At 46.9% G+C, this 14632-nt stretch overlaps 1 protein-coding gene across 2 annotated transcripts in view; it reads left to right on the top strand.

The window, feature by feature from the left end:
* The window catches only part of pkd1a (polycystic kidney disease 1a), an 87889-nt gene that overhangs the window by 66211 nt on the left and 7046 nt on the right, over positions 1–14632 (top strand). The window contains exons 47-53 of one of the 2 annotated variants that reach the window (XM_026170194.2): positions 2095–2289; positions 2403–2542; positions 2895–3025; positions 3310–3421; positions 3803–3928; positions 5210–5381; positions 5472–5762. In XM_026170194.2, coding sequence (XP_026025979.2) covers positions 2095–2289; positions 2403–2542; positions 2895–3025; positions 3310–3421; positions 3803–3928; positions 5210–5381; positions 5472–5762 — 1167 coding nt within the window. The remainder of the gene's footprint in view (positions 1–2094; positions 2290–2402; positions 2543–2894; positions 3026–3309; positions 3422–3802; positions 3929–5209; positions 5382–5471; positions 5763–14632) is intronic. The other variant, XM_080302731.1, reaches the window with a different exon arrangement.

The raw sequence follows: 14632 nt of genomic DNA, 5'->3' as shown, positions 1-14632 counted from the left end.
GCCAAGACCAAAGAGCTTTCGAAGGACACCAGGAAAAGTATTGTAGACCTGCACCAGACTGGGAAGAGTGAATCTACAATAGGCAAGCAGCTTGGTGTGAAAAAATCAACTGTGGGAGCAATCATCAGAAAATGGAAGACATACAAGACCACTGATAATCTCCCTCGATCTGGGGCTCCACGCAAGATCTCATCCCGTGGGGTCAAAATGATCATGAGAACGGTGAGCAAAGATCCCAGAACCACACGGGGGGACCTGGTGAATGACCTGCAGAGAGCTGGGACCAAAGTAACAAAGGTCACCATCAGTAACACACTACAACGGCAGGGAATCAAATCCCGCAGTGCCAGACGTGTTCCGCTGCTGAAGCCAGTGCATGTCCAGGCCCGTCTGAAGTTTGCCAGAGAGCACATGGATGATACAGCAGAGGATTGGGAGAATGTCATGTGGTCAGATGAAACCAAAGTAGAACTTTTTGGTATAAACTCAACTCGTCGTGTTTGGAGGAAGAAGAATACTGAGTTGCATCCCAAGAACACCATACCTACTGTGAAGCATGGGGGTGGAAACATCATGCTATGGGGCTGTTTTTCTGCCAAGGGGACAGGACGACTGATCCGTGTTAAGGACAGAATGAATGGGTCCATGTATCGTGAGATTTTGAGCCAAAACCTCCTTCCATCAGTGAGAACTTTGAAGATGAAACGAGGCTGGGTCTTCCAACATGACAATGATCCAAAACACACCGCCCGGGCAACAAAGGAGTGGCTCCGTAAGAAGCATTTGAAAGTCCTGGAGTGGCCTAGCCAGTCTCCAGACCTCAACCCCATAGAAAATCTGTGGCGGGAGTTGAAAGTCCGTGTTGCTCGGCAACAGCCCCAAAACATCACTGCTCTCGAGAAGATCTGCATGGAGGAATGGGCCAAAATACCAGCTACTGTGTGTGCAAACCTGGTAAAGACCTATAGTAAACGTTTGACCTCTGTTATTGCCAACAAAGGTTATGTTACAAAGTATTGAGTTGTATTTTTGTTATTGACCAAATACTTATTTTCCACCCTGATTTACGAATAAATTCTTTACAAATCCTACCATGTGGATTCATGGATTTTTTTTTCACATTCTGTCTCTCACAGTTGAAGTGTACCTCTGGTGCAAATTACTGATCTCTGTCATCATTTTAGGTGGGGGAACTTGCACAATCGGTGGCTGACTAAATACTTTTTTGCCCCACTGTACATGCCAAGTCACTGGAGTTGTTTGATTGTTGGGGTTTTCTCTGTATTATTGTATGTTCTTTAACTTACAATATAAAACTCTTGTTGTCATTTGGGCCTATATCAATTGAATTAAAGTGAAGTGACAAGATACAGTGCCCCCAAATGAAGACAGCAGCTCATACACTGTATAAAAGACAGATGTGGTCACCATGACATCAGCCATTATTTTGAAGAGTCCTTTGTGAAATCTCATTTTTAGTGTTTTGCTCACTGCTGTCTTGGTTTTTTTCTTGATCCAGAAGTACTTTATTTGGACGTGTTAGTCAAAGCACGCATGTCCTTAACTTTAGAGTATTTAAAGATGTTTTAAACATTTTTTCTTGCTTCAGTAATGTTGGGGGTTTTAACGTGGGCGTCTATGGGGATTGATTCGCTTTTAGAGCCAGTTTGGCTGCTTGAGGCTGTTTCATATATCTGCTGTGAATCTAAAAAGGCATACATTCACCACACCATCTTCAGAACCTGATAATGTTATGTTGTTACAGTACCATTAAGTGTCAAAAACACACTTAAAGCAGGGTTAGAGAATGTATTATTGCACCACTTTGGACCCTTAAAATGTTTGAGATGAGTTCAGAAAGGACAAGTTGATTGTTCCCACAAGATTTTTCTATATTTTCAATGTCTCAGACACCCATTTTCACTAAATTGCCATCTGGCTGTTGTTGTGTTAATAGTAGGTTGTCCAATGTTCCTTAGAGTGGATCGATTTGGACCACACATTTGACTTTGGGTTGAGTAAATGCAACATCAAAATTCTGGACTTTGAAATTGGTTGCCTAGCATAACAAGTTATCTGCCATGTGCCCCACAGGTGCTGTGTGAAGCAGTTTACTACGCACTGTGTGTGCGCCGGCTGCGTCCTGAGGACCAGGATGTGCTGGTGGAGTTCCCCAGGGTGGAGAGAGTGGTCCAGCGGGTACCGAGGGTGAGACCTCCACAGGGCTTTGCTCTGTCTCAGGCCCGACACCAGGCCCGCAAGGTCCACATGCTGCACACGATGCTGAAGGTCAGTGAAGAAGAGAATATAGTGGGTTAGAGAGAGATGATGCTGGAGTCTCCTTTCAATATTTAAATCTTTAAATGGTGATCAATAACAGAATTCTTTTCTCTTATTTTCAGAATTTTCTGGTCTATATGTTTTTCCTGTTGGTCGTTGTGCTTCTCAACTATTCCGACTCAGCCAAAGACACTCACAGCCTCAGGCTGCGCACTCAGCTGCAGCGAGCCCTACACACACCCGAGTACCACAACATCAGCAGGTATGAATGTACATGAATAGAGCTGGAATATTTTCGTGGTTTAATGTTTCCAAAACCTTGTTGCTGCTCTCATTTGTAAAGGCTGACTTGCTCATAAGACTGTGAGAAGTCTTAGGAAGGATTTTATGGCAGCAGATTTTCTCTCAGGATTTCACCTGATTTTGTCATTTTCTTTAAAATAAAAGAGATCAGATGTGAAATTCTATCACAAACTACCTGTGCTCAGCTCTAGAGTGTCTTCTATTATAGTGTTAAGTCTTACTGAGTGGGCACGACCATCCTGTATGTTCCTCTTCAGCCTGTTTGTCCGCGTGGGACAAATAACCTTCCTTGTGTTTTTGGGTTTTTTTAGCCGAGAAGATGTTCTAGCGTGGCTGCATGACTCCATGTTGCCACGGCTCCTGGATGAGTCTGCCCTCTTGAGAGACACAGGAAGCGTGTTACTCGGCACATTGAGGCTCAGACAAATCCGTGACGCACAGGGTGAGATTTCTTTGTGGCCACTATCTTTACTGAGATGTGAACTTGTTTGGAGCTAGATCAGAGCTCTTTGACAGAGCACATCTCAGACTTATTGAATCTATTTTTTGCTTCTTTGTGTAGCTTTCTTCAGTAGTACTACTGAGTCAGAGACATAATGTTTAATATTTCAGGATCCTGACTATTATCTGAATTGCGTTTTATGATTGCATTCTTTTTTTCTGGGTAAACTGATGAAATAAATGCAGATGGACGTCATTGTAATCTTTTCAAAACTTTTCCATTAGCAGATTCTCTTAGGTCAGAAAACACATCATCTCTCTGGGGAAAGCACTTGGTCATATCTCCAAGTAAAGAAGAGGATAATAGTACAGTTTTTGGTGCCATGGATTCGGATTGGTAAGGAAATTATTGAAAACCTGCTTGTGTCTGTATGGCTATTAAAAGTTATTAACTATTGTTAATTTGCAGGTCATTGGTAACCTGTTTAGCGTTAGAGATAGACTAAGAGAAAACGGAAGATATTACTTTTCAGATAAAGTCTCATACATGCATTTTGGACTTGCAGATTTCTTTTATGAGCTTTTCCATTTGGCTATGCCAAATAGGCAAAAATCCATAAAAGGTGTAGATATGAACTCAAAATCTAATTCTAAATGGGTTGACGACAAGCTGGTGGATGTTAATGTTCTGCTTAGTTTTGTTTTTAACATCTGGCTTTCTTTGATGTCCCCTGTTCACTTCTTTCTCTTTTGTAATTTCTCCCACACGTTTTCCAAGGGTGTGGCGTTTGGATCGGATGGGGGTGTATAACAGCAGAGATGTGGTTCACCAGCTAAACAGAAGCCTGGAAGAAGCCGCCTCCTCCTTAAAGCAGCTGCAACAGCTGCACTGGCTCGACTCTAGGTAGTGATCATGTGAAGACATGACTACAGCAGTAGGACATGTAAAGTCTGAGTTACAGCAAAATAATTAAAACACATTTTCCTTTGTATTGTTCAGGACAGCACAGTGTTTTGCATTTTTTAAACATGTACTCACACCAGTGGCTGTGGACTGAGCTGAGCCAGTTTGACCTGCAAAGTCCAGTTGGTTCAGTCCAGTAAACAGTTAAACATGCCATATTCTGGCCCACGTGGAGTTCACTTGGATGTTGGCATGCTGCACATCTGGTGTGTATGCCAACCTTGCCCAAGACCAAAAACAAATGCTTTCCGGTCCAGCGAAGGGTGAGATCATCTGGCAGTGAGGGAGTGAGAATATGACCTGAAAGAGGTCATGCTCATTGATTTCATTGACCAGGTTGTTCCAAAATTTAGGGGCAATTTGCAAGGGAGTAGAAACTGGGTACATGTTATTGTGCTAATAATTTCACAATGTTTGGAATCAAACACAACTGCGGCCTTTGCTTTAGAAATCTTGAGCGGAGGTTTACTGTCAGATCATGAGCTGTTTTCTCAATTTGCCCCGGAGCCTGCAGTAATTAAAGCACTGCACAATCAGTAAAACATGAAACATCAAAATAAGACACAGAAAACAATCCAGTGCTGAATGCACTGAGAATGTTGGCTAACATTTAACAACTGTTTCTAAGAATGATAACTCAGTAAAATTGCGTCAAATCATTTTTTGTTTGTACCCTTTATTTCTCATTTGAAATAAAACTTCCTGCCATAAATAAAATACAAGAGCAGTCTACATACCTCCTCCAAGGCAGAAGATCCCTTCAACGGACATGATTTCAGGCCCTGGTTCTGGTCTGCTTTGATATATTGATGATAATTTCTCAAAGACATTAAAATGTCCCCAAGTACTCACGCTTGGAAAACAAATCCTTCCAAAAAAAAAAATTATGGTCCCAGATCAATTCCAGAAGTTAATCACTTCTAAGTTGGGCCAAGACCCACATCTGGAAGAATTTTCATGTAAACCTGTCAATAATTGTTAGTGTCATTCTTCTAACAAACTAAACCTATAACATAATCAGCTCAACAAAGTATCAAAGTATCAAAACAGATACCTGACCGAAACTATGTGAAATATTTTGATGCTTGGTTAGAGCCCGATATATCAGTGGGGCCAGTAAATCAGAAATTTAAATGACCAAATACTGTTATCAGCTTAAATGTGGGCTCCTGATCTTATCATGTGCACTAACTGCGTGTTTTGTTGTGTTCATGTTCATAGGACTCGCGCCGTGTTTGTGGAATTCTCTCTCTATAACGTAAACACAAACCTGCTGGCAGTCTTTTCCTTCCTGTTTGAGTTCCCAGTCTCTGAGCGTGCCCAGTCCAGCTTTGACCTCATTGTCATCACATTGTGGCCAATCACAGGGCTGGACCTGCAGCTTCTTCTAATGGTAAACATTCCCATAACCATGAATCCTTGAACTACAGCTGTTTCGTTTTCCCTTTAGTATCATTTTTAAAATGGCACTTTGTGGTTCCAGATCATCCTCCTCGCCTTGGTGTTGTATTTCCTCGTTCGGGGCATATTGGGCTTCCTCAGAGAAGGCTATAGGTACCTGCTGTCAGCCTGGAGACTCCTGGGTATCTGTAAACTGTCTCTAGCAGCGTCTGTATTCGGAATACACCTGTGCCGCTGCATAATAGCTAAACAGCAATGGACATCATACCTGAAGCACCCTCGGGATACCTTCACAGATTTCTACCCCCTGGCCAGACAGACTCAGATGTACACCGTCATGTCTGCCTTGCTGTTGTTCATACTGGTACTCAAGGTAAGAAAGAAAGAGAGGAATCCAGGGTAATTTTACAAATATGTTGCATGTTGTTTATGACATTTTTGCTTGTATAACGATCTGGGAATGCGTTGAAGAGGAAAGCAACATTATTCACGTTCTAGAAAACAATTGTAATGATTTTGACTTCTTATTGACAACAAATCCAATCTAAGACCAAAAAGCAGCAATGAAATGAATCTAATATCAATAGGCAAGGCAAGGCAAGTTTATTTGTATAGCACAATTCAACAACAAGGTGATTCAAAGTGCTTTACAGAGACATTAGAAACAAGAACAAATAAAAAGCATGATTTAAAATTGAATAAAACAAGCAAATAAACTAACTAATTAACAAACAAACAAACAAACAAAACAGTATATAAAATCAAAACAGATAAAATCAGAACAGTAGATAAAATCAGTAGTTAAATGTAAGTTTTGAAATTTAAGCTTAAAGTGTGGATTTGGTGCTTTATTCAAATGCAGCTGAGAATAGGTGAGTCTTCAACCTGGATTCAAATAAACTGAGTGTTTCAGCTGATCTGAGGCTTTCTGGGAGTTTGTTCCAGATATAAGGAGCATAAAAGCTGAATGCAGCTTCTCCGTGTCTGGTTCTGACTCTGGGAACTGATAAAAGACCGGATCCAGATGACCTGAGGGATCTGGATGGTTCATACTGGGTCAGGAGGTCATTGATGTATTTTGGTCCTAAACCATTCAGAGCTTTATAGACCAGCATCAGAACTTTAAAGTCTATCCTCTGACGGACAGGCAGCCAGTGTAAAGACCTCAGAGCTGGACTGATGTGGTCCACTTTTTTGGTCTTAGTGAGGACTCGAGCAGCAGAGTTCTGAATGAGCTGTAGTTGTCTGACTGAATTTTTAGGTAGACCTGTAAAGATGCTGTTACAGTAATCAAGCCTACTAAAGATGAATGCATGGACTAGTTTTTCCAGGTCCTGTTGAGACATCAGATCTTTTATCCTTGATATATTCTTGAGGTGATAGTAAGCTGACTTTGTTATTGTCTTAATGTGTTTTTCTAAGTTTAGGTCTGCATCCATCACTACACCCAAATTTCTCGCCTGGTTTGTGGTTTTTAGATGTATAGATTGAAGTTCTCTGGTGACCTGTAATCGGTTTTCTTTGGCGCCAAAGACTATTACCTCAGTTTTGTTTAGCTGGAGAAAATTGTGGCACAACCAGTCATTGATTTCCTCAATGCATTTACCAAGAGCCTGTACAGGGCCTCGGTCTCCTGGTGACATTGTGATATATATTTGTGTGTCATCTGCATAGCTGTGGTAGTTTATTTTGTTGTTCTTTATAATCTGTGCCAGTGGGAGCATGTAAATGTTAAACAGAGGGGGTCCCAAGATGGAACCTTGGGGAACTCCACATGTGATACTTGTCTGCTCAGATGTGAAGTTACCTATTGATACAAAGTATTTCCTGTTTTCTACGTATGTTTTGAACCAGTTTAGTACAGTTCCTGAAAGACCTGTCCAGTTCTCCAGTCGTTTGAGTAATATGTTGTGGTCAACTGTATCAAATGCTGCACTGAGATCCAGTAAAACTAGGACTGACATTTTTCCACTGTCTGTATTCAGACATATGTCATTAAACACTTTGGTCAGAGCGGTTTCAGTGCTGTGGTTCTGTCTAAAACCTGACTGGAAGGCATCGTAGCAATTATTCTGTTTTAAGAAGTAATTGAGCTGTTGAGAAACTGCTTTTTCAATGATCTTACTTAAAAACGGGAGATTTGAGATCGGCCTGTAGTTGTTCATTTGTGTCTTGTCAAGATTGTCCTTTTTCAGTATAGGTTTGATTATTGTCTGTGGAAGCAATTATCACTATCGCTGTAGCGCTCCTTTGTTATCTCTGAAATAATTAAACACAGCATCAGTGTGTCGTTAAGTTGCTCTGGCTGACAGAGTCATTCTCACAGACACAATGCTGCTGTTGTAAATCTTCACTAATCAACTAAGTCTGTGTTAATTCACAGCTAAAATAGTCCCAAACAAGCACACGGTTGATTATTAAAGATGAAGCGATGTTTGCTGAAAGCTGCAGGAAAATAAAGAGCGTATACATTTAACATTTGCGACGTCTTCATTACCAATCGATCTCTGTAACATCAAGGCCATTGTAGGTAAAGTTTTGTTTTTAAATGAGAAAAAACAAATAAAGTTCTGCTCATAAAGCTAACCAAAATAAAATAACCTATAATGGAAATACAGGAAATGTCTTGGTGTGTTTTAACCTCTGACAGTTTGTTCAGATTTATCAGCACATGTAACTTAAAGCCTGTTTTATACTCATTTGACAGTAGTGACGTCACAGTCACCGGGACGCACCACGATTTGGTGTCATTTTGGTTTCAGCTCTTATTTTTGTGACGTGGTTTGCCAGAGAGAAGACATTTCATTGACGTGTCAGCAGACATTTTCAGATTATCGAAAGTTTCTGAGAGACTGCAGAGAAGACGGCGTTCCCTCAAGCAGCAGTGGCGAAGCTATAGTGACATCACCACCAATGTGACGACCATAAACTAGGCTTATGAGAAGAACTGATGCTTAGGTTTGAGACTCTAACAAATGAACCCAGTATTATCCATCTTCTGCTGCTTATTCTTATCAGGGTTGGAGGGGGGTGGAGCCTATCCCAGTGTCATAGGGCATATGGGCCTTGAATTGGCAACAGTCATAGGACAAGAGTTGGAGTACAGCCTGGATAAAAAAATAAAAATAAAAAATGTATCCAATTCAATTTTTCAATTGTTTTGTGTCAACAATAGTTTAAATAGTCTTTAAATGTATAAATACAGTTCAAAGTGTGTGACAGATAAGATGCCTCACAAAGCGAAATAAGAAGGAACAAAAAGCATAACGAACAATATGCAATAATAAGCATATTCTTTTGCCCTTTTTATTTTTAAAGAGGCAAAACATGAATGTTAAAGTTGTTAAAGTAAACACAACTAAATCAAATCACTTTTTATTGTCACATCACATGTGCAGGTACATTGGTACAGCACATGTGAGTGAAATTCTTGTGTGCGAGCTTCACAAGCAACAGAGTTGTGCAAAATACAAGAATGGCTACATCTGAAACTAATAAATATATGTAAATATATTTATTAGTTTCTGCCCATATATCTAAATGGAAGTAAGCTGAAGCAGTTAAGCTTAATTTTTGTTGTTGCTTTGTGATGGCTGTTTAAATCCATTAATTAGGTTGTTCCCTTTCAGTCGATTCACTCGGTACAACACATAAGTATGGGATATCACGCCCTCGCGTGTCCTGGCTGAAGAAACCTTTATTCACGCCTTTACGGCAGATGACGTGTGATGACACGCGCAAGGCCCCGCCCGCACATATAGCCGCTGCCATCACCGTCATCCCTCAGTTCTTACGCTCTTCACCTCGCTGAGAACACCTCTGCTGAGTTGGGCTAGCTAGCTACTGCTAGTTAGCTCCGTTGTCTGCCAACTTGAACCTAGCTTAACTGCCCCTGTTGGTGTTAGCCTCCACCGCCCAGCTGGTGCGTAGGCTGCCCGCGGAGCGCTATTTTCAAGTTTTTCTTGTGCAGCGTTTCGCTTTGCGTTTTGGGAATGGACTCCAAACCGAAGCGAGCAAAGCAGAAATCTTCTGTTCGCCCCTGTCCTCAGGGATGTGGTTTCTCTTTGCACGACAGCGACCAGCACGATGCCTGCCCTGTCTGCCTGGGGATCGTCCACGCTAGGAGAGCGTTGACGGAGCCCGAAGCTTGTGCGTTTTGTCGCCAGCTCCGACGCTCGACCCTGGAAAGACGGGTGACGTTTGTGGAAAGAGTGCTGGGACGCTCGGCTGTCGCACGGCATGACCCTCTTCTTTCCGAGTCTGGAGCCCCGGCTTCGTCCGAGTCCGAAGACGAAAATTTTCAGGTCGATGTCCCCGCGATTAGCTGGGCTGACCACATGGAATACGTTGACGGGTTAGCCGATGACGGACCGGAACCATGCAGGAGCGCTGACGGGCTTCAGCCTGGGTTGAAGCCCGCCAGCGCTCCCCAGGAAGACGATGACGTGCTGGACATCGGCCTGGACATCCATGGTTTGTCGGAGGATGAGCAGGAGAGCTCATTGTCGACCCAATATGCCGCCGCTGCTGCGCCGGTCGGCCACGATGACACCTCTCTTTTCTCCCTGTTTCGCCGTGCCGCTGAGAAGCTGCAGGTGGACTGGCCCTCTCCTCCACCAGCTCGGAAGCCGTCGCGGTTTGCGGGTTTTTTCCTTCCACCGGAGCCCGCAACGGCCAAAAACTGCCTCCCCATGTTCCCAGACTTTCTCTGCGAGCTAACAGCGTCATGGGACAAACCTCTGTCTACCCGCGTCACTGTGCCCGGCTATGGACAGTACATGGAATTGGACGGCGCCGAGGGAGCTGGTTTAGCTAACCCACCCCCTATGGAGCCGTCTCTGGCTGCTTATCTGGCCCCGTCCCATAACCATGGTGTCGGTGGCCCCGCAACTCTGCCGTCCAAGCACTGCAGATTCTCGGCCTCGCAGCTGGAGAAGATTTATCGGGCTCAGGCCGGCACCGCTCGAGCCATGAGCTCCGTCACCATGCTCCAGACGTACCAAGCAATGTGCCTGGCGGAGCTTGGATCGCTGGTTCCGGAGGACAGCCCGCTGTCACCTCTTCTTAACGAGGTTAGAGTCACCACGGATTACATCCTCCGTGCGTCTCGCTGTGCAGCGCTCTCCCTGGGCAGAGGGATGGCTTCGACAGTGGTGGCGCAGAGGCACCTGTGGCTGACCCTCTCCGACGTCCCTGATAGAGACAGAGCTGTGTATCTGGACGCACCAGTGTCTGCGGCTGGGTTATTCGGACATTCACTTGAAGCCATTCAGGCTAGATTCGATCTGAGGAAGAAGCAGACGGAAGCTCTGCGCGACATCATCCCCAGACGCCAGCCCCAGCCCAAGCCCACTGCTAGCTCTCACAGGCCCGCCGCTCCTCTGACAGCTGGCAAGAGACCGGCGCCCACTGCTGGAGTGGGAGGGCCGCCGGCGAGAGCACGTACTCCGGCCCGAGCTCCACGCCAGTCGGCCTGGGGCAAAGGCCCTCCCCCGGGCCCCCGACGGGACCCGACGCCCAGGAGGAAGAAGCCTCAGCCCTCCTAGCTGTGATTGCGAGTGGGGAAGGGATCCGGCAGCAGGGAGACGCTGCTCTTACCCCTCTGTTGCCGCACAAGAGGTGCCGCTTAAGTTCTGTTCAGGTTGTCAGCCCCAGAAGGCGCTGCACTTCCCTATCGCGGTCTCCCAAGCACATAACCCCTGCACACGGTTCAGATGTGTTGAATGTTCAAGCGGCCACATCGAGTGTTCCCGCTGTTTTTCATTGTTATGCCCCGGAAAAGGTGCACCCAACAAAATGTATAAATGTACATGTTCCCATGTTGCAATCAATAAAGAGTGTTGTTTACTCTCAAACAATCTCAAATGCTCAACCTGCAGGCGAAATGAGCCAGGTCAGGCAGGGGATGCAGTCCCCTGCAGACACACTGGGGGGCGACGGCGCCCCGCCGTCAGTGCTGCAGGCCAGCCGGCTGGCTGCTCACTTCCCTCAGTGGCGCGCTTGCGCCCCCTCTCCGTGGGTGCTGCAAACCGTTGCCATGGGTTACCGGTTGCAGTTCCGGGTCAAGCCGCCTCGTTTCCAAAGAGTCGTGAACACGATTGTCAACCCCGAGGCAGCCTTGGTACTCAGAGAGGAAATACAGGCGCTATTACAGAAGAGAGCAATACGGGTGGTCCCCGCTTCGGAGACGGACAAAGGTTGGTACAGCCGTTATTTTGTCATTCCGAAGAAAGGGGGAGGGCTTCGTCCCATCCTCGACCTGCGAGTCTTGAACACGTACCTGCGAACGTACAGGTTCAGGATGCTAACACTCAGACAGCTCCTGAGTGCAGTCGGCCCGGGAGATTGGTTTGCGACAATCGATCTAACAGATGCTTATTTTCATGTCGCTATACACCCGAAACACAGGCAGTTTCTGAGGTTTGCATTCGAGGGCGTAGCCTACGAATACCTAGTGCTGCCGTTCGGGCTGTCGCTCGCTCCCCGCACCTTTACGAAATGTGCCGAGGCAGCGCTAGCGCCCCTCAGGAAGAGGGGCATCCGCATCTTGGCCTACCTGGACGACTGGGCTCTCGTGGCTTGCTCCAGAGAACAGGCGGAGACGCAGCTGTCGCGGGTTCTGTCACACATTCAGACACTGGGGTTCTCTGTGAACTTTCAGAAGAGCTCGCTAATCCCAGGTCAACAGATCGCTTTTCTCGGTCTGGAAATATGCTCTCTTTCCAGCCGCGCACGGTTGTCAGAGCACAGAGTGGCCGCGTTTCATCGCTGCCTCGCTCAATTTCAGCTGGGACGCAGACTGCGTTTCCAGACGATATTGCGCTTGTTGGGCATGATGGCATCTATGATCGCCGTAGTGCCGCTTGGGCTGTTGAAAATGAGAGCGTTTCAACGCTGGACTCTCTCTCACCGTTTGTGTGCTTCGCGTCACCTCCGGAGGAGGCTGCCGGTGACTGCGTCTTGCATGCTAGCTCTCCGTCCTTGGAGGGAGCCCGGGCTACTGCACCAGGGCTCTCGGATTGGGAGGGTGTTGTTTCGCAAGGTGGTGTCCACAGATGCTTCCCTAAGTGGGTGGGGAGCGCTGTGCGAGGGTGCGTCAGTGAGAGGGATCTGGTCCGCGGCTCAGCGCCAGCTGCACATCAACCACTTAGAGCTGTTAGCAGTGTTCTTAGCTCTAAAGCGTTTCCGTCCAGTCCTGCAGGGCCAGCATGTCTTAGTCAGGACGGACAATTCAACAGTGGTGTCTTATATAAACAGGCAGGGAGGAACACGCTCTCTTCCCCTGTTGCAGCTGTCTCGCTCTCTGCTGTTATGGTGCAGTGTTCATTTTCTGACTCTAAGAGCCACCCATGTCCCGGGCCACCTGAACCTGGGGCCGGACCTTCTCTCCAGGGGGGGTCCTCTGGTGAGAGAATGGAGGTTACACCCTTCAATAGTGGCTCAGATTTGGGATCTATTTGGCGAGGCGCAAATAGATCTTTTTGCTTCCAGGGTGAATGCTCACTGCCCCCTGTACTTCTCCATAATCGACCACGATGCACCCTTGGGCTTGGACGCGCTAGCGCACCAATGGCCAGACGTGCTCCTGTATGCATTTCCCCCAGTGGAAATGATATCTCCAATTCTGGAGAGGGTGCGTCGGCATTCCCTCTCTCTGATCCTGGTGGCCCCTTGGTGGCCCGCGAAGTCGTGGTATGCAGAAATAATCAGCCTGCTTGCAGCAAGTCCTTGGCAGCTTCCTCTCCGCAGGGATCTCCTCTCTCAGGCGGGGGGGGAAGTGTTTCATCCGCGCCCGGATCTGTGGCACCTTCATGCTTACCTGCTGAGAGGTTAAACTTGGTTGCTAAGGGTCTGCCACCTAGTGTGGTAGCGACGATTCAGAGCGCCAGGGCCTCGTCTACTAGAGGCTTGTACGCTTACAAATGGCGAGCCTTCGAGCGATGGTGCCAGGACCGCCACACTCTCCCATTTCAGTGCTCTATTGTGGATGTTTTGACATTCCTGCAGGAGCTGTTGGATAAAGGCCTTTCGTTTTCGACGATCAAGGTTTATTTAGCGGCTATATCTGCTTGTCATATCGGTTTTGACGGGGTGACACCAGGTGCGCATCCCCTCGCCGTGCGTTTTCTGAAAGGGGTTCGCCGGCTGAGGCCCGTGCTTAAGTCCAGTGTCCCGGCTTGGGACTTGTCTTTGGTGCTGGAGGCCCTTTGTGGCCCTCCGTTTGAACCCGTTGAGTCGGTAGATATGAAACTTCTTTCGTATAAGACCGCATTACTTCTCGCTTTGGCCTCGGCGAAGCGAGTGGGGGACCTTCATGCGCTGTCTGTGCATCCTGCCTGCACACAGTTTTCTCCTGATGGCCGCAAGGTCGTATTGCGTCCGAATGCCGCCTATCTTCCCAAGGTCATGCCTGCATCTTATAGTTCAATGGAGTTTGAGTTGCTGAGCTTTTGCTCCCCTCCTTTTGAATCTGAGGAGCAGAGGAGGGTGCATTCTCTTTGTCCGGTGCGTGCGCTACGCACCTACATTGAGCGCACTCGGGATGTGCGTTTGTGTGACCAGTTGTTTGTCTGCTTCGCTAATCCGAATAGGGGTAGAGCTCTGTCCAGACAGAGGCTGTCCCACTGGATTGTAGAAGCTATCTCGCTGGCATACAGCACCGGAGGTTTTGCGTTGCCCCACGGGGTGGGAGCTCATTCCACCAGGGGGATGGCGACCTCATGGGCTCTTTTTAGAGGGGTGCCTGTGGCTGATATTTGTGCAGCGGCTAATTGGGCGTCGCCGCACACTTTTGTGCGGTTTTATCGGTTGGACGTTACAGCCCCTTCGGTGGCTCATGCTGTCCTTTCTGCTGGGTCTACCACTCACTAAGGATGTGGTGGTCCCGTTCCGGTTCGGTGGCTGCTCTGCGGGGCGTGTATATAGGTCCCATACTTATGTGTTGTACCGAGTGAATCGACTGAAAGGGAACGATTAGTTATGTCTATAACTTCTGTTCCCTGAAGGAGAGGAACGAGGTACAACACAGGGTGGCCCCACTGAGCAGTTGGCTCGGTGAAGAGCGGCTATCGAACTGAGGGATGACGGTGATGGCAGCGGCTATATGTGCGGGCGGGGCCTTGCGCGTGTCATCACACGTCATCTGCCGTAAAGGCGTGAATAAAGGTTTCTTCAGCCAGGACACGCGAGGGCGTGATATCCCATACTTATGTGTTGTACCTCGTTCCTCTCCTTCAGGGAACA

The sequence above is a fragment of the Astatotilapia calliptera genome, chromosome 6, assembly GCF_964374335.1.
Source record: "Astatotilapia calliptera chromosome 6, fAstCal68.1, whole genome shotgun sequence".
Classification (NCBI taxonomy): Eukaryota; Metazoa; Chordata; class Actinopteri; order Cichliformes; family Cichlidae; genus Astatotilapia; species Astatotilapia calliptera.
This window is presented reverse-complemented; position numbering and strand designations above follow the sequence as displayed.